At 35.7% G+C, this 27,644-nt stretch overlaps 1 protein-coding gene across 1 annotated transcript; it reads right to left on the bottom strand.

Moving 5' to 3' along the window:
* Positions 1-1,765: 1,765 nt before the first annotated feature.
* LOC131801240 (fatty acyl-CoA reductase wat-like) lies at positions 1,766-27,644 on the bottom strand. The gene is made up of 11 exons (XM_059119655.1): positions 27,550-27,644; positions 26,861-27,438; positions 22,049-22,177; positions 17,468-17,587; positions 17,304-17,402; positions 17,045-17,201; positions 12,583-12,772; positions 12,378-12,521; positions 6,264-6,383; positions 5,861-6,118; positions 1,766-2,127 (listed from the first exon to the last, which is right to left on the bottom strand). Exons 1-11 carry the CDS (start codon positions 27,572-27,574, stop codon positions 2,016-2,018), a joined length of 1,932 nt encoding a protein of 643 aa, XP_058975638.1. The 5' UTR covers positions 27,575-27,644; the 3' UTR covers positions 1,766-2,015.

Below are 27,644 nucleotides of genomic sequence, written 5' to 3'. Positions count from 1 at the left end.
ACACAATGGCAAAAAATATGGTTTATCCAAACAAAAGGGATAACATATTATGACAATATTTCCAACTATAAAAAGGTATGGAAATAAGTGTAGTAAAGTATTTTTTAAGTACAGGGTGAGATAAAAAAACTGTAAAAAAGAAACAAATGCCATAATTTTTACTTTCTTTTTTAAATTGTATTGAATGAAAACAAAAATGTCAGAAATAGCATCGCATTTTAGAATAAGTTCAGATTTGTTCGAATTGGTCACTTCTGGCACGAATTATGGTCTTCAAACGGCCGATGAAACCGTTACACTCTGCCCGATTGTTGCTCTGCGGTTTTTTTTGCCCATTTTTACGTGCCCAACGCTGTAATACACCCTCAAGAATATTTTCGCAATAATATTCGGCATTTCTTCTGATGCCACGGTCGATTAATACGGGCGGAGAGCGATCATCGGCTATAATGGCGGCCCACACCATCACCAAGGCCGGCGCTTGAGCTCTGGTAGCCAAACGAAGGTGCACATTTTCAGCTGACCTCCTTGGGAAGTAAACACCATAATTTTGTCTGTTAACAAACTGCTGGACAACGAATATTTTCTCATCTGAGACGGAGAAAACCAAATTCGGCAGTTCACCACTTTCGGCCAAGTGAAGCAACTCTTTAGCTATCTGAGTCTTTTTTTTTGCAGGTGCGGTGTAAGTTCTTGCTCTTTTTGGAATTTCAATGACATTACCCCGGGCTCATTTTTTAATAATTGTCGAATAGAACATTGCGATATGTTCAGCTCACGAGCCATTTTTCGCCCACTGCGACGCGGGTTTCGATAAAATAGCTTCTTTCTTTTCGAACAATTTCAGCTGATGTTGCTGTTTTCTTCCGTCCACTACCTTGACATCGGGCTATGCTACCAGTACCACTGTAACGAGCGATGGTAGGAGACACAAAAGATTTATTCACATTTAAATGCTGGAGTGCTTTAACGATAGTCACTTGTGGTTCTCCAGCCAAATATAAAGAAATCACGCTATCACGCTTGAATTCCATAAGGAATAACTTTTTTCTTGAAAATTCTCACCAAAATGCTCTTATGCGCTTGTAAACAATATAATGAAAAATAAAATCTTGAGGCTCATATGGGCATCCAAAATTAAGCTGGTACTATTGACGGTCTGAGATTTTTATTTTTCCAAAATATTTTCAAAAAAATTCCATAGAATAAATATAGAATACCTTTAATTTCATGACAAGATCGAGAATGTATATAAACTAAAGAAAGTTTTATTTGGAACTTTCACTACTCTGATAAGTAAACTTATCTTACTTAAATACTGAAATCACTGATACCAATTCCTGCTTAAAATCCTGTGCTATATTTGGCATTTTATTTTCATAATAATAACTCTTCTACAATATAGAAATATCCCATTAGATCCTTTTCCCCTCATCCAACACATATCTATCTGTCATTCTTTACTAGCCACTTTATCAGGTAAAACCAATAAACGACTAGACTTGCCAGCAAAAAGCCACACCATATCATTTATATAAACCATGTAATTTATTGAAACTATTTTCATGCTAGTCTTTTTTCTTCTCTGCAACTTGGAAGAGTTCATTAATTATAGTCAAATGCTTAAAGGACAGACAAACAAACACACTTATAAAATATATATAAGTCTACGTACGTACATCTTAATAAAGCATACTCAAGAAAATTTACCAAAGATTAAAAACACATTTATTCTTGTTTTCTCATAATTACAGAACACCAAGTCAAATAATTTATTGTTGAAGATAGAAATTTTCAGAAGCAAGGCAAGGACAACAGGGCTATCAATAATGATGGTCATTACAGGAGCAGAGTGTCATAATTATCATCATTAGGAATGTCCTAAGATGGTGTAGGGGGTCTTAATTTAATTTTTGGCTTCGTTGTTGGTCTTGGAATTTTTAGATATTTTCTTTGTTGGGACAGGATGTTGATGCCATTGAAAAAATGATATGAGCTACCCAAGGTTCTCATATTTAAAACTTTATTTTTGGTATGGCCTTAAATATCTTAAAATATAACTTAACGAGATACATAATGAGCGTAATGCCAACTGAAGTCTTGAGCAGGTTGTGTAAGAAAAGTATTCTGAAAAGATAACAGGAATAGCAGGGGTTAATTGTATTATCAGAAAATTTGAAAAAATGGAACAAATAAAAAAAAAAATAATTCAAACACAAAAAAAAAAAAAACAATTGGTGCGAATTAGAGCTATTGAAAATTTCTTCAAGAGAGGTAGGAGGGAGGACCCAAAAGGAAAGAAGATCTACTTTTAAATTTAATTTTATACCGAAACTATTATGTGCAAATTTGCGATTATAATAGCCATAATACACCACAAGGTGGTCAGGGTATTATGTCTTTGTGCATTTGTTTGTAACAGGCAAAAGGAAACGAGATAGACCCATAGTTTCTTTTGATGATCTGCATAGAATCACTTTCTTAATTTAATTTATTTATCCGGTTGAGATGAAATTTTGCACAAATCATTTGTTTGGTCCAAGGACGAACCCTATTGTAATTGGAGATAATCGGTAAAAATTTAGATATAGCTCCCATATATATCTTCGTCCGATTTGCCTTTTATTGTACACCAAACGTGTAATATCAGCCCGAATAGTATGGGATTTTGCACATACAACCAAATTAGGTCTGCAAATAAGTATGCCAAATTTGATCGAAATCGGTTCAGATATAGCTATAGCTCTCATATATATTGTTCATCCGATTTGTTATTTTTTGTCCTCTGCAGCCATAATATGCACTCTGTAACAACAATATTTGGGGAAATATATCAAATGCAGCTCAGAAATACCTTTGCTAAATTTTATCGAGATCGGTTCAGATTTGGATATAGCTCCCATATATAACTTCGTCCGATTTACTTTTTATTGTGCACCAAGCGTCTAATATTTGTCTAAATAGGATGGAATTTGGCACATACGACCGAATTGAGTCTAGAAGGTAATATGCCAAATTTGGTGAAGATCGGTTCAGATATAGCTATAGCTGCCATACATATTGTTCATCCGATTTGTAGTATTTGTTACCCATAGCCATAATATGCACTCCGTAACAACGATATTCAGGGAAATATATCAAATATAGCTCAGAAATATCTTTGCCAAATTTTATCGAGATCGGTTCAGATTTGGATATAGCTCCCATATATATCTTTATCTGATTTCAAATTAATTTTGGACCAAATGGCCAATACAAGTCCGAATTTAAAAAATACAAATGCTTCGGCATATTTAGTCCTTTGAATTTTAAATTATAATTATAATCATAGGGTGTATGATTGAATTCTCCCATAAAAACTTTTAATTATTGAGTGGAGCTCAACTAAATTAGCAAAGTGGTGTAGGGTATCCTAAAATCGGCCCCGCCCGACTTTAGGACTTTCTTTACTGGTTATGAGATATATAAGTTCTTGATTCGCACCTATGTATGGGAGGTATCAGAGGAATGAAGCGAAGTATTAAGGTATGAAAAACTCGTTGTTTTTTAGCATACACCACACTGTGGTCGGGTTTTATATCTTGCACAAAATGACTAATGAATTGAATTTTGGCACTTCTGGCCTAATTCAGCCTAGAAGCAAGTGCTTCAAATTAGTTGAAAATCGGGTCAAAAATAGCTATAATTCCCATATGTGTTTCATCCGATTTGGTGTTTAAATCCCTCGCATCCGTTATATGATCTCCGCAACTATGATTTTTGGTACCGGATATCATATACAGCTCAGAAATACCTCGAGATCGCCTCAGATTTGGATATAGCTTCTATATTTTTCTTTTGGATATGGCTTCGATATTTATCCTCATACGATTTCACGGTTGCTGTTCACCATACAGGATGAGATGAAAAAACTGCAACCGACTTCTGACTGCTGTCATTTCTAAGCCACTCGTCCGACAGCGATTTTTGTCTCGTACCTTTTGTGTCTCGTACCATCGCTCGTTACCGTGATACTGGTAGAGTAGCACAACGTCAAGAAAGTGGAAGGAACAAAACAGCAACATCAGCAGAAATGGTTCGATAAGTAAAGAAGCGACTTGATCGAAACCGGCATCGCAGTGGCCGAAAAATGGTTCGTGAGCTGAACATATCGCAATATTCCATTCGACAAATATTGAAAAATGTACTCGGGGTAAAGGCATTGAAATTCCAAAAAAGTGCAAGAACTTACACCGCAACGGAAAAACATGGACTCAAACGAACTAAAGAGATGCTTCGCTTGGCCGAAAGTGGTGAACTGCCGAATTTGGTTTTCTCCGATGAGAAAACATTCGCTGTTTAGCAGTTTGTAAACAAACAAAATGATCGTGTTTACTTGCCAATGAGGACAGCTGAAAATGTGCACCTTCGGTTAGCCACCAGAACTCAAGTGAAGAACTTACACCGCAACGGAAAAACATGGACTCAAACGAACTAAAGAGATGCTTCGCTTGGCCGAAAGTGGTGAACTGCCGAATTTGGTTTTCTCCGATGAGAAAACATTCGCTGTTTAGCAGTTTGTAAACAAACAAAATGATCGTGTTTACTTGCCAATGAGGACAGCTGAAAATGTGCACCTTCGGTTAGCCACCAGAACTCAAGTGATAGCGTAGGACGCCATAACAGCCGATTGTCGCTCTCCGCTCGTATTAATCGATCGTAGCATCAGAATAAATACCGAATATTATCGCGAAAATATTCTGGAGGATGTATTAAAGCCTTGGGCACGCAAACATTTTGGCCGCAGACCTTGGAGATTCCAACAAGACTTAGCACCATCCCACTTAGCACGCGCCACCCAAGAATCGTTACAAAATGAGGTTCTTCGCTTAATTTCCAGCGCACAGTGGCCACCAAAATCTCCGGATTCCAATCCGTTGGACTATTGTGTCTGGAGCATTTTGGAAAGCAAGGTTGGCACTAAAAAATACCAACGTGTCGATCACCTTAAGCAAGCGCTTGGCCGAGAATGGGTCTAATTACCGCAAAGCAACATTCGGGCAGCGCGTGACGGTTTCTTTGGCCATTTGAAGGCCATAATTCGTGCCAAAGGTGACCAATTCGAACAAATCTGAACTTATTCTAAAATTTGATGCTATTCCGACATATTTTGTTTTCATTCAATAAAATTTACAAAAAAAAATGTCAAAATTGTTGCGTTTGACTTTGTTGCAGTTTTTTTTATCTCATCCTGTATAGTTTTGACCATATAAAAAGGACCCTTATAGTTTGAGATATATTTCATTGCTATATTTCATAGAATTGCAATTTGACAAAGACCTTTTTATTACATCCTGAATCAAGGCAGAATCCACTTTTTGGAATAGCTTCACGTAATGATAACTCATATTTATTTTTTACCGTTTTTGTCGTATTATTTGTCCTTTTCGAATTCTTATTATCAACAAATTATATTTACAAAAAAAAAAATCTATATATCTCCAATTTTCGGTACATTACAATACTGACCGAAGACTTTTTATATGTTTCCAGTTTTTTTCAGTGGATTTTTCCCCTCACGAGACTCGAAAAATGAATCCTATGCCTTAGTTGGTTCTCTTTAAAAAATTCATCATTAAACCTGCGTTGTTTTTGCTCGATTCGCTTTATACTCAACAATATCCTACTGTTGTATCTCCTTTTTTAATGTATACTCATATATGTCCTTAACATAAAACTCATATTATATTAAAAACAACATATATTAAAAATAACCTCTTTGTGCGAAAAAAAATAAAATAATAACAATTAAAAAGTAATTAAAATCTACTTAAATCCAAAAAAAAAAAAAAAAATGAAATGAAATGAAAAACAATTTTACCTGCGATAAAAAGTTTTGCGCTTTTCCAATTTATTCTCTTTATCCTTGAAGACATATCGCCGGATGCCGCTCAGATACGAACGAAAATAATCCGTCCAATTGATGGTGCTTATGTTGAATTGCAAATATTGTTTCTCTTTGCCCGTCAATAGTTCATCCAACTCGGTGACATTACGATTGGCAAATGACCAATGCTTGAGGCCGAACCAGGACATCATATAAATAATTTTGGTAATCTTTGCATAGGCCTTTATGTATCTGAAAAAGCAGAAAACGATAAAAATAGGTTAGCAGTAAAACTGGTTATGTGACAGAAAATGATGCCACTGGCCGAACAATTGAAGTGAATTTGAATGGTTGACTGGCCGGATGGCTCGATTGCAGACTATATTGGTAAACTTACATGCGTTTTTGACCTGTAACTAGGGCAATTAAATCCAATATGTAGGCCGGCAAATGATGCAGTACAATGGAGGCAGCATAGTGTAATGGCTTCCATGGTATTATAATGTATGAAAAACACCTGGTCATCGAAAAAATGGCATCAGCATCATCATCAGCAGCAGAGAGAGGAAAACAATAGAGTTTAAAAATGTCAAATTAAAAACAAAAAATTACATTGGGTATGGGTGACAATGCAGTTCACTATTCTTAGCTTTTTTTAGTTGAGTATTTCAGAGAATTGAAGAATAAATTTTTAAAAAATTTCACAGTTATGGGCTCTACAAATCGGGGGACTGTACGTTAAGTTAAATAGAGGGTCCATGATCAATAATAATTGAACAAGTCTTAAAAAGCTCTATTACGCTGTGTAACACAAAAATCCAACAGATTACGAACCTCCACCAGATATTCTACCCTCCACAATTTGGAAGAAAATTAAAAAAAATCAAAAAAAAAAAAATACAAAAATACAGTGCAAATGAAAACCGTTACATGGGGGCTATGCGAAGACGTGGTCGTCTTCTAGCGAAAAAAGGACTCAAAGTAACTCCTTGTAAGTATTTACTGACAATTCCGTTGAAAATGTGGCTAAAATAATCAAAATACCGAATTTTGGGAGAAACCGTTATACAAGGGATATATGATATCGTGTACTCATATAGACAATTCTCTTCAAGGGATCACAAGGAACGCTTATTGTGGATTTTAAGACGATTCCATTGAAAAACTTGGGTGAAGTTATCAAAGTACCGAATATCGGGGGGTACCGTTATATGGGGCCTATACGATTTCGCGGACCGATATTGATGATTCTCTTTCAAGGTAAAAATGAGTTTTATTTTTCCCTAGTTATTTTACACGTTTCAATTCAAATCAAAATCTCCCTTTATAATACAATTTTTGGAGAGAGTGTAAAAGGAAGAATTATTATGAGTCTCAGCCAAAGAAATTCCTATATTCATTATACTCTACACTACAAGGTGATCAGGGTAATATGTCTTTGTGCATTTGTTTGTAACAGGCAAAAGGAAACGAGATAGACACATAGTTCCTTTTGATGATCTACATAGAATCACATTCTGAGTCGATTTATGCATGTCCGTCCGTCCGTTCGTATGTCTGTCCGTCCGTCCGTCTGTCTGTCCGTCGGTCCGTCTGTCTGTCCGTCCGTCCGTCTATCCATGTATTTTTTGTAAACAAAGTACAGTTCGCATTTATTGCCCGATCCAGAATAAATTTTGCACAAATCTTTTGTTTGGCCCAAGGACGACTTCTATAAATTGGAGATAATCGGTCAAAATTTAGATATATCTCCCATATATTCATCCGATTTGATTTTATTGTGCACCAAACATTTAATATCAGCCCGAATAATATGGAATTTTGCACATACAACCACATACATACATTAGGCCTACAAATAAGTAAGCCAAATTTGATCAAAATCGATTCAGAGATAGCTATAGCTCCCATATATATTGTTCATCCGATTTCATATTCTTGTCCTCCGCAGCCGTAATATGCACTCTGTAACAACAATATTTGGGGAAATATATCAAATACAGCTCAGAAATACATTTGCTAAATTTTATCGAGATCGGTTCAGATTTGGATATAGCTCCCATATATAACTTCGTCCGATTTAACTTTGATTGTGCACCAAACGTCTAATAATTGTCCAAATAAGATGGAATTTGGCACTTACGACCGAATTGAGTCTAGAAGCTTGTATGTCAAATTTGGTGAAGATCGGTTCAGATATAGGTATAGCTCCCATACATATTGTTCATCCGACTTGTTATGCTTGTTACCCACAGCCGTAATATGCACTCCGCAACAACGATATTCAGGGAAATATATCAAATACAGCTCAAAAATATCTTTGCCAAATTTTATCGAGATCAGTTACGATCTGGATATAGCTCCCATATATATCTTTATCCAATTTCAAATTTATTGTGCGTCAAATGGGCAATACAAGTCCGAATTTAAAAGATACAAATGCTTCGGCATATTTAGTCCTTTGAACTTTAAATTGTAATTATAATCATAAAAACTTTTAATTATTATGCGGAACTCTACTAAATTAGCAAAGTGGTGTAGGGTATCATAAAGTCGGCCCCGCACGACCATAGGCTTTGCTTACTTGTTTTTTGTTATTTTTGAAAATATAGCACTTTTTCTCAATTTCCTGCAACATCTCATTTGGAAACCAAAAAACCAAATGAGTTTCTGTTTCTTACACCAAACATTGTTAAGGGCCTTATATAGTTTAGACCACATACGTATTTTTTTCGTTTTGACCATGTTTAAATTTAATTTCGACAAATGTTGAAATTCATAAAAGAAAAAAAAAAACTATTTTTGGTCAGGTCAAACTTTAAAAACCCTCCACCATTTTTAAGAAACTTGAAAATTGTCCATAAAAATGTTGTCGAATAATACCGGTCAAAGGAAACCCGTTATACGGGGACTATATGAAGGCGTGCATAAATATTTTTTGTCATCGGCTGTAGTACCCATTACGAACTTTAAATTCAATTCAAATACAAAATTTGAAAGAATTTCGGTGAATAATGCCAGTAAAATCATCAAAATTCCAACTATCGGGAGGTATCGTTATGTGGGGCTATACGAAGACATGGATCTGCATACGCAATTTTTTTCATAGACTGCAGTACTTATTACGAACTTTAAATACGACATTTGAAACAATTCCGGTCTATAAGCCGCTAAAATCATCCAAATACCCTTATATGGGGGTTATACGATATCGTAGATCTATATAAACAATTATCTTTCATGGGGTATAGTACTCAGAAGGAACTCCTTGTGTCGAATTTCAGACAATTCTATAGGAAAATGTAGCTAAAATCATCAAAATACCGAACATCGAGGGGTATCGTTATATGGGGGCTATACGATATCTTGGACCGATATAGCCCATCTTCGAACTTGTCCTGTCTGCAGACAAAAGATTTAAATTTTAGCTTCCTATCTTAATTCGTTTTGAGTCTTGCGTGATTCCAACAGACTGACAAGGCTAAATCGTCTTTGTTTGGTCTAAAATTAAAAGTCTGAAATATTATTTCGATAAGTTACAAATGGAATGACAAACTAAATATGATCCAAAGTATAAAAAATCCAATCCAAATTCAGAATTAGACATAGGATTTTTACCAATTGCGTCCTCAAACGATTGTAGGGTATAAAATCTTTAAACAAGAGTTCTAATTTTTTTGGAAATTTGGTTATTTTTATATTTAACTTTTGATCTCGTCACTTAACTTCTGGGGATAATATCCCCAGACAAAAACCACCGGAACAGATGTGGAATGATGACTCTTTCCAAAAAATGGGTTTCCATGCCTTACATTCTGTTGAACATTGCCACATTTTTTATACCCTCATCCATATGGCTACAGAGGATATATATCATTTGATACGGTCAAAACGTGCCTAGTTGAAATAACGATTTTCGACCCTAGGCCTCTTTGGACCAAATCCGTTTCAGAACATTTGGAGTCGATCTAGCGATGTCCGTCCCTCCGTCCGTCTGTCTGGCTGGTGCACACGATAACCCTCGAAGGGAGTATCCGATTTGGTCCAAACTTGGTACATTGTAGTATTTTTATTAATATCGGTCCAATCCTTCTGGTAACTCTCCCACAAAAGGTTGAAATTTTCCAAAAATATATTTTCTGCACAGAAAAAGAAACGATAATCCGATTTTGCTCCAATTTTGAAAATCCTAATATCTGCGTCAGCGCTAGGTTAGGTGCGAAAATGGACAATATCGGTCCACTCCATAAAGTACCTCCCCCAAAGGGTCAACATTTTGAATTATTACAACTCTTGTAAAATGTGATGTTAGAGTCCGACTGTCTTCAAATTTCACACATCCTAATATTTTTATGAGCCTCTTGGTTTGGTGCTAAGGTGGAATACATCGGTCCACTCCTTCTGGTACCTTCGCCACAAAAGGTCGAAATTTTAAATATCCATTAAGCTCATAAAACGCAAAATTAACATCCGATTCCATTTAGACTTGGCACATCTGACTATTTAAACCAACGCTGGATCAGTTATAAAAACGGTAGAGATCGGAGCATTCCTTCTGGTACCTCTCCAACGAAGTGTCAACTTTTTGAATAACCAAAACCTTTATAAAATCCGAAATAAGCATTAATTTTTTTTATATTTCACACAGCCCATTGTTTCTACTAACACAAGATCTGTTGTGAAGATGGGATATAGCGGTCCACTCCTTCTAATAAAGCTCATAAAAAATTAACATCCGATTCCATTCCAGACTTGGTTTAGCTCAATATTTCTATCAACACAAGATGTGTTATAAACATGGTAGAGATTGCTACCTATTAGTCCAAATATGAGTCTGAAATTTGTTTTGACCCAAATTTAATTATTATTAAAATTTCAGCCGTTTTTAGCAAACAATAAACTTGCACATCGGAGTTTTTACACCAAACCTAATCGCACGCTGTAGGGTACAAATAAGCTGATCAGGCATGCACACGCAGGAGTAGTAATAGCATATTAAAACTCACAACGACAAAAATATGAAAATCTGTTCTGGCTTTGGTTTGTTTATAAGTGTATTTTGGACCTCACACACACACACACCATTTGTACATTGACGTTTGTATGTGTGAGTGTGCGTGTCCTAAAGTTTGTGTGATGTTATCGCTGACCATTATTTGTTATGGCTTGATTTTTGGCATTTTTGAGAGTGTTTGCGGAATATCTAAATGACGATGTATCGGTTTTAGATTCAATCGATATAGCATTGCAGATAAAATTACTGGCCAAAAAGTGCACAAAAACTTTGCCAAGAATTTTCATTGTTAGTTGTTATTGGCAGCGTTTAAAGATGATTTAGCATAAAAATGGCTGTTGTTTTGTTCAAAATGGAGTTGCAAAAATTGGAGACAAAAATGTTAAATTTTTGGAAGTTACTCCTTCCTTTAAAACGACGTAATTAAAAGAAACCTAATATTTAAAACCTACAAATTTCGAGAATTTACAACAACACCAAACATAATTTGGAATTTGGCGTAAAAATATAACAAGTAAGTAACCATTTAGAACGAATTTGGCAATTTTCAGAAAAATAAAAAAAATAAATAAATAAATAAAACCGTAAAAATTCTGTTAAAATTTTAAAAACACCAAATGTAGCCGTAATATTAGGGACGTGAGCCTGCATAGGCAACATTTGTCATAAGCCATTACAATATTTAAATGCGAAACTTAAAAAAAAAAATTGGTGAATAATGTAGCTACAATCATCAATATCGGGAGATACCGTTATATGGGGGCTATACGAAGACGTGGACATGCATAGACAATTTTCTGTCTTACGCTGTAGTATCCATTTCGAACTTCAAATACCAAATTTGAAACAATTCCGGTAAATAATGTCGCTAAAATCATCAGAATACCGAATAACAAGGGTACCGTTATATGGGGGCTATACGATAAAGTGGACCTGCATTACCCATTTTCTGTCTCGCACTATCTATTACGAACTTCAAACACCAAATTTGAGACAATTCTGGTAAAGAATGTCACTAAAATCATCAGAATACCGAATATCGGGGGGTATCGTTATATGGTGGCTATACGAAGAAGCGAACCTACATGATCCATTTTCTGTTTTATGCTGTAGTATCAATGACGAACTTCAAATACAAAATTTGAAACAATTCCGGTAAATAATGTCGCTGAAATCATCAAAATACTGAATATCGGGGGGTACCGTTATATGGGGGATATTAGAAGACGTGGACCTACATGGCCCATTTTCAATATCAAACGTCTTGCAGACATAATATACATTTGAGTAAAATTTTATCAATCTACTTCATTTCGTTCGGAAGGTAGTGTTATTTCCACAGACGGACAGGCGAACATACGAATAGACGGACGGACATCGATAAATCTACATAGAATTGTATGCTAGAATTGTAAATCTACATAGAATGCCCTCCGTACTATAGTGGAGTGTATAGAAATATCTATCTGAATAGAAAATGTGAACATCAAAACTTACCACAACACTTTGTCGAATGGTTCGTGAAAACCTTTGCGTGATAAATGCATATATTGACCCCATGTCAAATTGTTGCGTTCAAATATGTAATTGTAAACAGGTAGCTCTCGCCGGTGATCTTTGTCTCTTTTCGACAACTCATATCTGCAAAAGAGTAATATTTTCTATAACTTACTATTTGGAGGATACATTTATTACTTCCTACCTTCTGGCAACATCCCAGGCACATGATATCATTGCATTGACACAGTAATCTGCCGGTACCATATTCGCCTTACATTTGGCATTTCCATAAATACAACGTACCAAACCTCTGGCAGACCATGTGCATAATCCAGAGGGACCATAAAGGTTGTCCGTCCATCCGGGTATGGGGTCTTGATACGTTGACATAACTGAAAAATATTAAAGAATTTGGACATGTAACGAAATATGCGTTAATGTAATAAAGTAGTTTCATTTACGACTGTAGTCTTGTTACTTTTGGGGTAGTGTTAGTTTTTGAATATCGTACACAGTTTAAGGAATTGCAAGCCTATGACTGCAAGAGACTAAATTTAATAATCTATCCAGCAAAAATAGGGTAACATGCAAAATTTTCTAAATATTTACATAAAAATATGTTAGGAGAGCGGAGCAGAATGGTCCATCTTTGTCTATAATTTTATACCCTCTAACGTGGAGGGTAATTTGAATTCAACAAATGTAACTTTGAAAATTTTGTGGCGGAAGTACTAGAGAAAGATTATATATTTCTTTCTCTCGGAAATATATATAAATATTTTTTTATCATTTATATGGATTGCAGAAGGAGAAGGATTATACCGATATTATCCATCCTGGAATTTGTTCTAAGTACGACCGAAATGTTTGAATGTGCCAAGTTTTGATCGAATCAGATGCTTCATCCAGACATTTGTGCGGTATAAAAGTGTATATATCTTCTGTAGCCATGCCGGTGAGAGCATAAACATGTTTTGATGTTCGAATTGTGAATCAATACGAATTCTTCCTTTCTCTATGATTGTTTTCTGGACTTCTACATTTCCACAGTTTGTGTGGGAAGTTAATAGAAAAAGTGCACTGAAAAAATCAACATTCGCATATGTTCTAATACCGAAAGAAATTTTTTATTTTTTATATTCTTTGTATACCCTTCACTATAGTATGGAGGGTATATTAATATTGTCATTCAGTTTGTAACACCTCGAAATATACATTTTAGACCCCACAAAGTATATATTTTCTTGATCAGCATAAAATTCAATATCGATTTAGAGATGTCCGTTCGTCTGTCCGTCCGAGCGACTCACTCTAGCCTTCGAACGAATTGACGTAGATTGATAAAATTTTACTACGACGAGTGTTTGGTCTGCAGGATTTTTGGTATTGAAAGTGGACTATAAAGATTCACGTTTAGGTATAGGCCTCCTATTAAGGGTATCTCCCGATATCCGATATTTTGAATATTTACGAGGCATTAGTCATTGAAATAGATTTGAATTTCCTAATGGGTCTATGTCTATGTCCGAAAATTGTCTATGTAGGTCGAGGTCTTCGTATAACCCCATATATCGATACCTCCCTATATTCGGTATTTTGATGATTTTAGCGACATTATTCACCGGAATTGTTTCAAATTTCGTATTTGAAGTTTGTATCGGATAGTATAGCCTGTGCAGGTCAACTTATATTACGGTACCTTCCTATATTCGGTATATTGACGATTTAAGCGGTATTATTCACTGGAATTGTTTAAAATTTCGTATTACAATTTCCTAATCTATGACGGAAAATTACATTTGCAGGTCCAGGTCTTCGTATAGCCCCCATAAATCGGTACCTCCCTATATTCGGTATTTTGATCATTTCAAAAAACATTTTTAACGACTTTTTTTTTTGAAAATTTCTAAATGCGTTTCAAATGGTGCTTTCAGCTTTTTTTTTTTTTTTTGAAACTCTTGTGGTGATTTACCCAAAAGTATGGACAATTATTGTCCGTCTTCTTCAATAAATATATAAGAAGATACTGTTGAAAATACCTATAGGGATTTCCTTTCTGACATTTGATGATTTGTCTCGTACATAGCCCTAGTTTTTTTTGTTGTACAGTGTAATTGGAGTCACTATGAGTTTATATATATTTGTTAACTATATATTTCCCTATATTAAGCCTTTATCGTCCATCCGGTCGTACGTTGCAATAACCGACTCGAAATAAAAAGCTAAACATTTTTTAGAGAACATGTACTCAGAAAATGACACCAAAAAGTGACGAGGATGATTTCCGCACAGGTCCATCATTTTGCATTTAACTAAAGTGCATGCGATAGATTTTAAAAGAGCGCCAGGTGTGGTATACAATTTTAACTCTTCTACCACTTCACCACAGAAGGGTAAATAGGCTATTGAAGAGGGCTATGTACGAGACAAATCATCAAATTTCAGAAAGGAAATCTCTATAGGAATCTCTATAGGAAAGGAAATATCTCTATATCCACTGCTAACTAAAAATATTTGCAACGAATTTTCCCTGTAATGATCAAAAAAATTTAATTTGTCCTACAGTGTTATCGTCGAAATTCTCTCAGGTTCGATACATTTAAAATAAATGCTAAGAGTTTATAACATTTTTAACCAAAGTCTTCAATATACAGCTATTAAAAACATCCCTTATATGAGTTGATTTAGTCTAAGATATATGTCTGAAGAAAAAGCTCAAAATAATTGCGATTTGTAACGAAATTATTTCTCTAACGGGTTTCTCTCTTTGTAATTAGGTTGATTGTGGTCCAAAGTCCAGCATTCAATATTTTTTGGTAGTGCAGGTTGAGGGTTTCATTTTTTTTCTTTGAGGTCACCGTTGAGAACTATCTAGTGCTAGAAGCCACGATATTCCTCTTCATTTCTTTTTTGGCAAACAGAGATGTTACATTTTCCTTTTTGTATTCAAATGACACAAAAAAACTTTGCCTTGGTTTATCTATTTACATCTTTTGCAGTGATTCTCCCTCGGCATGCTCTCTAGCTCTGTACACTCCTGCTAAATAGCAAAGTTCACATGTTTTTAGCTATTGCTGTACTAACTTACATTTTAGGTATAAAGACATTTGTTGAACGGAAAAAAATATATGTGTGTGTGTGTACACTGTGAAAATATTCCATAGAATGATAAAAATAGAAGGTATATAAGCTATTGATGTGGTGACTATCATAAATGTTGAAACAATCGCTATACTCTTTGAAAAAACTAAAGAGTTGCTTCGTTTGGCCGAAAGTGGTGAACTGCCGAATTTGGTTTTCTCCGATGAGAAAACATTCGTTGTCCAGCAGTTTGTAACAGACAAAAGGATCTTGTTTACTTGCCAAGAGCTGAGCTGAAAATGTGCACCTTCGATTGGCCACCAGTACTCAAGCGCCGGCCGTGGTGAAAGTGTGGGCTGCCATAACAGCCGATGGTCACTCTCCGCTCGTATTAATCGACTGTGGCATCAGAATAAATTAATCGTAATAATAATAAGTTAATCATAATGTATTAAATCCTTGGACATGCAATCATTTTGACCGCAGATCTTGGACATTGGACAAAATGAGGTTCCTCACTTCATTTCCAGCACACAATGGCCACCAAAATCTCCGGATGCCAATCCGTTGGACTATTGTGTCTGAAGTATTTTGGAAAGCAAGGTTGGCACTAAAAAATACCAAAGTGTCGATCACCTCAAGCAAGCGCTTCGCCGGGAATGGGCCAAAATACCGCAGAGCAACATTCGGACAGAGTGTGATGGTTTCAAAGCCTCCATGAAATGGAACCTCCCGATATTCGGTATTTTAATAATTTTAGCTCCTTTATTCACATAGTTTTTCCTAGTTTTGCATTTGAATATTGTAATGGCTTATGACAAAATTTTGCCTATGCAGGTCCATGTTGTCGTATAGACCCTAATATAAAAGCTGCATTAGGTATTTTTAAGATTTTAACAGAATTTTCAACCGAATTTATTTTTTTGCAAATTGCCAAATTCCTTCCAAATGGTGGAGGATATTCAAGGTTCAGCCCTTCTGAACTTACATCTTTTTTTACTTGTTTTAACTCTACTTTCATAATCTGCTGGATTTTCTTCGTAATTTAAAAAAAAAAATGAAGTTTTATTATTTACTCTAACCCCTACTTTTCTTCCAGTGTTAATTTCCAAAGTTTTGTCCAAATGTTACTATCAGCCACTGGGACACCAGTTTAGTAACTAATGCACTTGTTATATGGTTCTCTGCTTTGCACTTTTGTATTTGACAAACAAACAGCTAAAACTACAACAACAACAACAAGAACTACAACAACGACCACGGCAACATCAACTGTTACAAAAATGTGCAAAATGGTAATTTTTTATCAACTCGAGATGCTTTTAAACATTCGTGTTCGTTTTTTTCTCCTCTACTTGCTTTTTTGTTGTTGTTATCACAACTAAAACCATTAACTGACTATTCGAAAGTTCTATTAAGTTGAGGGTATGTATATATCTCTGTGTGTGTACAATTGCCTTTGGGAAAAAGCAAGCAAGTTTTTCCTCATCTCTCGTTTAAAACGAAGGCAGACAAGGACATACCAACTCCGGTCCTAGGAGTATTAAAAACCGTTTGCCAGTCTTTCTTTAACATAAGCTTACCAATTGGTGGTCGAAATATTCCGGCTGGCAAATGAAACGCTTTGTGGTTAACCAGATTCTCTGCACATTTCTTGGTCATGGTGTAGGTATTTGGCATCTCTCCAATTAGACAAGGACGAAACTTTTCCAGGGTCTCATCATCAAATATGCGAGAAATCTGCAAATGGATTGAGGATTGAATTTCGTCACTTTAACCATGTGTTGGGTTAACAATTTAGTGGACCCCTTCACACCTCTCTCTCAATTCCAAAAACATTACCTGCATTATTTTTTCATAGCCAATTTCCGTTTCGTAAACTTTCTCTTTGATGTGTTTCCGGTTGCAGTTGCAGTAGAGCGTTGAAATGTGAACAAATGACTGGAATGGAATAGTTTTTTTTTTTCGTTTCGACCATGTCTATCAATATTTTTTCATTTATTTACCTTTAAATGTTTCATTTCCATAGCCAGATCCAAAATCTTATTTGTTCCCAGCACATTGATGCCGATGGCATCGCTTAGTTTTTCATTGAACTTCACCGAGGCGACAACATTGAAAACAATCTGTGAAATGAAATGAAACAAAAAACAAATCTCACTACTCAACATAATGTATATTTTCAATCAACTATGTATTTGTGTTTTTTGCAGTAAAACATATGTATTCACTTGTATGTGTATGTATGTTACAATCGACATACACTCATACCATCCACGCCATGCCATGCCTTTTATTGACTGAATGTCTCTCTGAAATTCATTTATTTGTTCGCTGCAGTTTTACCAAAGAATGCTTGTATTTCAATTACGAGCATATCAGAAAACTTGTCAACATTCGCGTTTGTATTCATCAATTTGAATATTTACATTGTTTGTTGTTGTTGTTTTTGTTCTTTCTGTAGTTTTCAAATCAGAACATTCAATAGCAAATCATTTTACAGATTAACAAACGACGGAGTCGACTTTGTAATGTACTATAGCAGCAGTATTTCTGGGGTCCGCACAATTCATTCATGGGTCATGCACAAAATTACCGAGAAAACATAAAAGCTTTAAGAAACAAGAGCCAGACAAGTTATACCAGTTCATAAATATTTTATACGTTTATTTCTTGACCTTTTGGACTTGTGATGATGCTGTGCTGGTCTGTCCAATGACAAGTACCACAGGCAGATAGCAAATCTCCATCAACCTTAGAAAACAGGTCCACCCGCCCGCTGGGAGTCATGAAAAATCTTAAAGGGAGTATCCGCATTGGCCCATACTTTGGTAAATCATTATAATTTTACCACCACAAAAAGTCTAAATAAAAAACAAATAAAAAAACATTATGTCCAGCCGGCCACAGTTCTAATGCCCTCCACCTTGGGTTAAAGAAAACCTTGTTTGGAAAAGTATCTGAATTCAAACGTGTTCCACATTAAACTACACACTGCAGTAACTCCATTACGAACGACAAATACCTGTTTTTAGAGAAACCCGTTGAAAATTGTGGCAAAAAAGATCAACATACCGAATATCGGGAAGTACCATTATACGGGGGCTATACAAAAACGTGGACGTATATATAGAATGTTCAACCACCGGAGCTAGAACCCATAACGAACTACAAATAAAAATTTTTAGACAAACTGGTGGAAAATATGTGGCAAAAACTATCATAATACCGTTATATGAGAGCTATTCCAAAATGTGGACCGATATATCTCATTTTCAATACCAACCATCCTAGACACAAAGCAAACAACGTTGCCAAATTTTTAAGCTCTACGTCAAATAATGTGAGCTGTATCGTCATTTCAACAGACAGACAGACGGACATTATTAAGTCGACTTAGAATTGTATGGTGGTCATCAATATGGGGTCCATGACGAATATTTAGAGGTGTTACAAGCAGAATGACAAATTTAATATACCCAAGGTGGAGGGTATAAAAATGCGAATCTTTTATTGAGCGAAGAGAATAAAAGTGACAATCAATGCCCGTTTTTTTAATTTCGCACATTCAAATCTGTATGGAATGTAATATGACGGTTCACGAATCCCGTATTCGAATATGGTTCGTAGTAAGATTTATATCAGACTTCCATCATGAGCGAAGATTTCCCCACCGCCTCTTGTACACCTTCCTTAAAATGTCAAAAATTATAGGTCCGCTCTACACTGTCTGGTAACAAATGGCATTAATATTGGTAGTATATTAGAGCTTTTAAATGTAAAGTTTATCAGACAAAATATGTCAAACTCGGCGACTTGAAGGTCAAATGGACCGGCACGAGGTTTGTCAGCTTGAAGACAAGAATTGAGTTTTACCCCACGCTTATGCAATATGCCTTCCTAAATAACTCTCCTGTGAGGTATTTCATCTCCACCAAATCCCATAGTGGTTTTAAGATAACCAATTATATCGGTGAGACCTCTAAGATATCCTCAAGAAAAACATCGGCCTCCATGTTATTCTTAATTTTTTTTAATGATATTGGGAAAAAAACTGACAGTGTCGTAGGAAAAAAATGTTATGCTCTTTCAAACTTAATTTCTGCATCAGTCTGGGAATGGTTAAACATAAGTTTCCATGTCCCAACCATAAAGTTATGTTTGCGCCGAATTTGGTAACATTAAACTTGGCTCATATTCCCTAAAAGAGTATAATTTTTCTACCAAAAATGTGTTGAAAAATATCAGTCGCTTTTGCTGACAGAAGTATACCCTCAGCCAATGTTCGATTATTTTAATATATTTTGACTTTTGTTGTGATTATTCAAATTTTTGATCTTCCATGGATTAGGTTCCGAAAGAAATGGCCAATATTACCTTGGATATGTTATTAGATCACTTTATATGAGATCAGTGATAATTTTTAGATATTTTAAAAATGTGCGTGATGCGTCAGATATAGTCGACAGATGTATAGAAGAAATACAAACATGTCAAACCGATATATTCCATTATCACAGCAGACCTTGGGTTAATAAAGTATTGCGATGTGCAAATTGAAGACAATCGGACTCTAATTTCACATTTGATAATATTTATTTATTCATTATTCAAAATGTAGACCCTTTGTGGTGGAGGTACTTGATGGAGCGGACCGATATAGTCCATTTTCACATGACCTATCACTAATATAAACAGTAGGATTTGCAAAGTTGGAGGAAAATCGAATTATTCTCTTCTCTTTTTGTGCAGTAAATATTTTTTTTTTTTTTTTGGAGGTGCCGGAATTTAATGAAGGAGGTACAAGTGGACCGATATTGTCCATCTCCGAAATCGATTTAAGTCTGATAAGAATATTACGATGTAACAAGTTAGAGCTCAATCGAATACTCCCTTCGAGAGTTATCGTTCGCACCAGCCAGGCTGACAGATACATAAACATCGCTAGATCGACTCCAAATGCCCTGAAACGGATTTGGTCCCAAGAGAACTAGGGTCTTAAGCCATAATTTCGATGAGGCACGTTTTGGCCGTATCAAATGTATATAATAGGGTATAACAGGGTATAACCCTGTCTAACCATTTGACTGAGTGTATAAAAAGCCTTGAAACTCTTATTGTATTGTGCGAAGGGAGTATCCACGATACTTTAAATCTAAAACGTCGTAATATTTAGATAAGACATATGTCAGGATCGAAAATGGTCCTTTCACGCCTCTAGCTACCCCAAAAAAAAGACCACCATTTTCAATAAGGAAGTCAGAAATAAACGTTCGAATTTCTTTAAATGTTCACATCCCCATTATTTTATCTTTATTGGAGAACGAAAATAAAATACAGCGGTGCACTTATTTTGGTACTTCCCTCCATAAATTTCGAAATTTATTGAGCATTAATTTGATCCAGGTTAATATTTATATCAACCTTCGGTCAGGGACGAAAATATTGGCTTATTTCTTAGCATTCAACCCCCAATAGGGAAAATTTGAAATAACAATAAAATTCAGATTTTTTGTTACATATGCAGATTAGACACCATTAGATCGAAGATTTATGCATATCCCCATTTCTCTTAAAACTTCGCACATTTAAAAATGGTTCCTTACATTAAAAATTAAATACATTTGGAATATATAGTCAAATTCTGAAGGTTTTTTATTTCAGCGGTATATAAAGGGTGAAGTTTAAACATTTTCCGTTAATACGTATAAGTAAATCGTCGGAGAACCAACAGTTTTATTCGAACTTGCTTTCAATGTATCGAAAGTTTTGGTATTCGGCCATTCTCTCAAATTAGAGTAGGGTATTTGATGAAGACATCACTCCATTATATATTTACAATTTTAACTGTTCCACAGACATCTTTACATTTGTTCTGTACCACTACTAGTTAATGCCATGTACATGTGAGTATCTATGTGTTAGTTGTATTTTACGATATGTTGGCTTCCAGCAAACATTCAAATTCAACAAATGAATAAATGTTTGTTTTTGTTATCCATCAACATGCTGGCTGGCTGACTGGTTGTTTGGCTGGTTGGCATTCTACATTTCAATCAGAAATACAAACATGTCAAACTGTCGGTAGATCAGTGTTGCAACAAGTTTTATGCCGTTGTAACTTTTATGCGAAACTAGTTTTGCACAGAAAGTATTGAATAAATCTATTTTTAGTGAAAACAATTTTTTCGATGCAAAATAAAAGAACAAATTAATTTTGTCAAATTTCGAAGGCAATCTAAAGTTTGAGGGTGGGTCAGCTCCCTCCCCTTCATGTAAGGTATTTTTATGACAATAATATGCAATTGTTGATGTTTTTAGGGGGAATTTCAAATTGTTGCACTTTACACTTTAAATGCCAGGAGTTTCTAACGGTTTATTGCTTGCTGCTGGTCGTTGTTTTGGCTTGTGTTAAAACTTCTTCTTCTTCTCTTGTGGCTTAATTTCGTATATTGCATTGCAAAAACACGAACAGCAAAAAAATGGATGACAACCACTACAACTGCAGGTGTGTTCCGATGTTGTAAGCCGGCGTATATTGTGTTGGGAAATTGGAAAATGTTTTCGATGGAAAACAGTTTACTTACCGCAACCTCATTGCTCAACAGCTCACGATCTGTGGGTGTAATATCCAGATCGATTGCATTGAAATTTGCACGTATGGGATGCACCTTCTCGAAGAGTTGAGGATTCTGTTCACGTATCGTATCAAATATCTGTAAAAGAGTCAAAGGTAAACATCATTCATGTGTGATGAGTAGTTGTTGGTGGTGGTGATGGTTGTAAATAGCAAAGTTTTGATGAACATGTTTTGTATGCGGTGCACAGTGATTTGAGAGAGATTTTTTTATGAGAATTAAAAAAAGAAGATTGAAAAGCGTTGTAGAGCTTTAACAAGTTAAAAAGCAGTAAGTTCGGCAGGGCCGAACTTTGAATACCCTCCATCATTTGGAACGAATTTGGAAATTTTCTAAAAATAAAATCCTTAAAAAATTCTGTTCAAATTTTAAAAATACCGAATATAGCCGTTATATTGGGGTCTATACGACGCGGACCCACATAGGTAATTTCGGTGGGTATTGTACCTAAACTCGTCAAAATACCGAATATAGTGAGGTACTGTTATATGGGGCCTATACGAAGACCTGGACATGCACAGACAATTTTCTGTCTTAGGCTGTATTATCTATTTCAAAATTCAAATACCAAAATTGAAACAATTGCGGTGAATAATGTCGCTAAAATCATAAAAATACCGAATATCGGGAGGTACCGTTATATGAGGGAAAATGCCTGCCTTGTGGAAAAATAAACACGTGTGCAAAATTTTAGCCTTCTATTTCAATTCGTTCAAAAGATAGCGTGCTTACAACAGGCAGACGGACATGGCTAAATCGACTTAGAATTTTACGCTGATCAAGTACAAGGTTACCCATATTCGACGGACCTTTGGGCCCATTCCAATCGACGAGGCTTGTCCGCAGGCAACATTCTTTGCGTCAATTGAATTTCGTACGGGAACAAATGCAAATCAATGCGAATAATCCGTTGTAAAGTGGACCAATGCCCAACTGCTGAGAACGGCGTTTTTGGGATGTTCTTGGGGACCTCTCAACACTGGCTCGTACGGCAGCGATATTCTCGGCCGATCGCCTTGGTCGACTTTTATATGGCCTCTTTGGATTAGAAAGAGCCTTACCAGTCGAAAATTTTTCGTATAAACGCTTAATGGTGTTCTTAGAAGGCGCACTTCTCACATTTTTTAATGTTTTAAAAGCACGTTGAGTTTTCACAATTGAGTGTTCTGATATTTGGAATGTTAAGCACTGTAAGCACTCTAAATGTGAAATTTGTATAAAGGCTAGATTTGCATAGATTGGGAAGCCCGAAAATTTGCGTTTTTTATATTTTTCCTCTGAGCAAAATAATGGACAACGAGAAATCCTGTGATAAGGCTATATTTTGGATATTCGTACGAGACTTTTCGTACTCTAAAAGTACAAAAATGTATTATAAAATTTAATAATTTCTGTTAGACAAACGGAATGAGCTAGAATTCTAAAATTTAGCATAAGAGTCACAGTTTGAGTGTAGGATAGGTCCACCAAAGGGTTTTTTTGAAATCCGAACTTCAAGGTAACGAAAAGTTCTAAAATGGTACTAAACTATAAAATGGTGCCATTTGGTATAATGTGAATGGATAGTGCTGAAATCTATGGAAATTTGGTATGAGTATCAAATTTATATATTTATTTATTTATTTTAAAATAAGTAAGATATATGAAGGTGGTTTTGGAAATTTGTATTTAATGGTACTAAATTTGGAAAAGTGTGGGTCACGCTAATGAAGCTGGAATTTTTAATTTTTTATATTAGGGTTCCTGTTGGTGGAAGGTTTGTAGTAAATAGGTTGTTTTTGGGTATGTGTACTACAAGTTCACGCAAAGCACTAAATTGTACAATATTTGGTACAATCTGGTTTTGGTTTAACATATAGTATTTGAAATCTGAAATTTGGTATTAGAGACGCTCTTCATGTGTATCCTGGACATACGAAGGTGGTTTCGGAAGTGTGTACTGTAATTGTACGAAAACTACTGAATGGTACTATATTTGGTATTGAGTAAAGAGATAGAGATAAAATTCTGAAATTTGATATTTAGATTACTGATGGTATCTGTGTTCGAGATTTTGTGGTGGTTTGGAAATGCGACACACCTCTGTGCGAAAAATAATAAGTGGTACTAAATTTGGTGTTGGCTGATGGGATTGAGCTGGAATCCTGAAATTTAATATGAATGTCACTGTTGGTGTCTGTTGTTGAGACATGAAGATGGTTGATGGAAACTTGAACCATAATTATGCGAATAGTACCAAATAGTACTGAATTTGTTATAGGGTGGAATAGCGCTGAAATCCTGAAATTTGAATCAGATATTTCTGTTGGCATGATATGAGATGGGGAGCTGGTTTTGGAAATGTGTACCATAATTGCAAGAAAAGTATAACGATAGAATTCTAAAATTTGGTATAGAGATCACTTTTTGGGTCTATGATAGAGAGATTTGGCCAAGGTATAACTGTACCTAGTGTGGATTTTCAGACAATACTATTGGTATAGTGGTTTATACGATATTGTGGACCTATATTGACAATTCCCTTTCAGGGGATAAAGTGCTGTGTAGAATTTCAGACAATTCTGTTGAAAAATGTGGCTAAAATCATCAAAATACCGATAATCAGGGGGGTACCGTTATTGGGGGGGGGATATACGATATCGTGGACTTATATAGACAATTCTCTCTCAGGGGATAAAATACTCACAAGGGACTTCTTGTGTGGAATTTCAGACAATTCCATTGAAAAATGTGGCTAACATCATCAAAATACCGAATATCGGGGGCTACCGATATAGCCCATCTTAGAACTTGACCTGCCTGCAGACAAAAGAGAGATCTGTGCAAAATTTAGCTTCCTATCTTAATTCGTTTAGACTGTAGCGTGATTACAACAGACGGACAGACGGACGGACAGGGCTAAATCATGATGAACTTTCAATGCTACGGAAAGAAAATTGACTCAAAAGAACTAAGGAATTGCTTCGCTTGGCCGAAAGTGGTGAACTGCCGAATTTTGTTTTCTCCGATGTGAAAACATTCTTTGTTCAGCAGCTTGTAAACAAACAAAATGATCGTGTTTACTTGCCAAAGAGGTCAGCTGAAAATGTGCACCTTCGGTTGGCCACCAGAACTTAACCGCCATAATAGCCGATGGTCGCACTCCGTTCGTATTAATCGACCGTGGCATAAGAATAAATGCCGAATATTATTGCGAAAATATTCTGGAGGGTGTATTGAAGCCTTGGGCACGCAAACATTTTGGCTGCAGACCTTCGACATTCCAAAAGGACTCAGCATTATCGCACTCAGCACGCGCCACCCAAGAATGGTTACAAGATGAACTTCCTCTCTTTATTTCATTCCGACATTTTTTGATTTCATTCAATAACATTTAAAAATGTAAAAATTATAGCGTTTGACTTTGTTGCATTTTTTTTTATCACACCCTGTAAAATGCCACAAGATATGCCGTTGAGTGTTGGGATAAAGATGGAATTCTGGAATTTGGTATTGCAGACACTATTTGTGTCTAGGGTGGAGAGAAGGAGGCGGTTTGGCGGTAAAAAAATTGGGATCGGGTAGGATGTAGATGAAATTTGATATGGAGGCGTATTTTTCGAAATGTATTAAATGATACCAAAGTTTGCACTTGGTTGAAGAGCTGAAATGTTTAAATTCGATATTGAGACCCCTGTTTGTTTGTAGGGTTTAGTTGTGGAGTCGTTGAAATAGTTTTGTACAGAAAAATTGGATGTGGGTCCATTGTGCAATGATTTTCCTAATATTCTTCTCGGATAACTTTAAAGGTAAAGGTAACCATTTTCCTATTATTCTTTCCAAAGAAAGGAAAAACGTGAATAATATATAAAACCTTAAAAGTCTGAAAATGTGGTATGATATATGAAGTTTGGATTACAAAAATGTATCGAGCTGAACAAATTGTGCATTTTGTGTACTAACAAGGGATAGCATGAACTGTTCGAACGAATCTAAAATTTTAGGGTGGACTTTTTCGCTTCCGAAATAATGGGCTAGTCATGGGTATATTATCCTGCTTATCTTTAAATAAGCTATAGCTCGAATTTCCAAAAAAAAAAAAAAAAAAAAAAAAAAAAAACGGCCAGATTGGCTCCACAAGCAATTTTTCAAAACCCTACTTTAAGCCAATTCGACTGGATGTTGATGAATTCGTAAAAAATCCAAAAGTTTTCACAAAAAGTGACTTAGGTCAAACCGTATGATAAGGGTATATTTCTGGTCTTCTAACATGTTTGGCATTTTGGAAGCCCATACAATTTTTATTTTCCAACTGAACAATTTTCATTATTTGATATTTTGGGTCTGTAACCTTTAAAAAAATTATCTGACCAGGGTTGGGATTTCGTGGACAACCTGTTATTTGTTTCATTTATTTTCTCTTAAACCACCACAACCACATTTATTTTTCCGCTTGGCAACTTGAAACCTGTATTTTATTACCTAACATTTAATTAGGACATTGATTGTTTATAAAATTATAATTTGTCATGTCACTCCGATAGCCTCACCAATTGAATAGCTAAAAATAGGACACAATTTTTGTTATGGGAAAATTTCCACGTGGTTTTGTAAGGGGTGGCATTTAACAAAATAGGAATACTTTAAGAGACAATGAGAACGGATTCAATTGGAAATATTTCCTTCTCACCTACATGGTTTCCAATTCCTTCCTTTTTCGAGTTCTTCTTGAAAATCACTGTGTATTGCCCTTTGCCATTCCCATTGCCCCGCTCAACTTACCGTTTCGGTGAAATATTCCTGCAAACGCTGCTCCACCGTCATATTATTCTTGCAACGTATTAACATGTAAATTCGACGCACTTCAAAGGTTCGCAATAGCTTTTGTATCAACACCTTGCCAACGAAACCGGTACCGCCCGTGATGAGAATGGTGGCGTTACGGTAAAAGTCCTTGATTGGTGTTTCGCTGTTACCACAAGTGTTTGGCAAATGTTTGTTGCTGTTGGTGGTGCTGCCGCCGTCGCCGCTGTTTTTGTTGTTGGTAATATTGTCCCTGTCACATTCAGTGTTGATCTGGAATTCAGCGGATAAGTTGTCAGATGGAGATGCAGCAGTAGCAGGACTGTTAGTGCCACCAGTTCTAGTAGCATTTTTATGCTGGTCCTGACCAATCGCATGTAACGAATTCATAGCCTCTTCCACCATCGCTTCTGTGGTAAATGTCACTGTTGGCCGTGGTGCACTCTCGTTACTGGCCATATCCAGTGGACTCTTGCGGTCAGGCGATTGCGTTGGTGTTGAAGGCGATGAAATTGATTTGCATTCCATACAGGAACCGATGCTGGTTTTCCTGGCATCTAAATGGAGAGGGAGTAGGACAATAGCAGGTCATTTTGTTTGAAAAAAATATTGCTGTGAAATTTAAGAGATTAGCTGAAAACAAAAAAACAAAAAAAAAAGAAAAATACCTTTATCTCTATTTCCTTCATCCATTGCTGTTGCTTTTTGTATTGTTATATCGATTGTGAAATTATTAGCTGACCGTCGCTCTAAACGTTTGTTA

This window comes from Musca domestica, unplaced genomic scaffold (genome assembly GCF_030504385.1).
Source record: "Musca domestica strain aabys unplaced genomic scaffold, Musca_domestica.polishedcontigs.V.1.1 15, whole genome shotgun sequence".
Lineage (NCBI taxonomy): Eukaryota > Metazoa > Arthropoda > Insecta > Diptera > Muscidae > Musca > Musca domestica.
The sequence above is the reverse complement of the archived record's forward strand: the minus strand, read 5'-3'. Positions and strand labels throughout refer to the sequence as shown.

What these genes read in the sequence shown, in the direction of transcription:
- LOC131801240 (XM_059119655.1), bottom strand. Translation starts at nt 27,574, where the DNA reads ATGGATGAAGGAAATAGAGATAAAG. An exon ending in GTTACAGGTCAAAAACGCAT is followed by an intron (nt 6,119 to 6,263) that starts GTAAGTTTACCA and finishes CTGCTTTTTCAG; the next exon opens with ATACATAAAGGCCTATGCAA. An exon ending in CGCAAAACTTTTTATCGCAG is followed by an intron (nt 2,128 to 5,860) that starts GTAAAATTGTTT and finishes TTATCTTTTCAG; the next exon opens with AATACTTTTCTTACACAACC.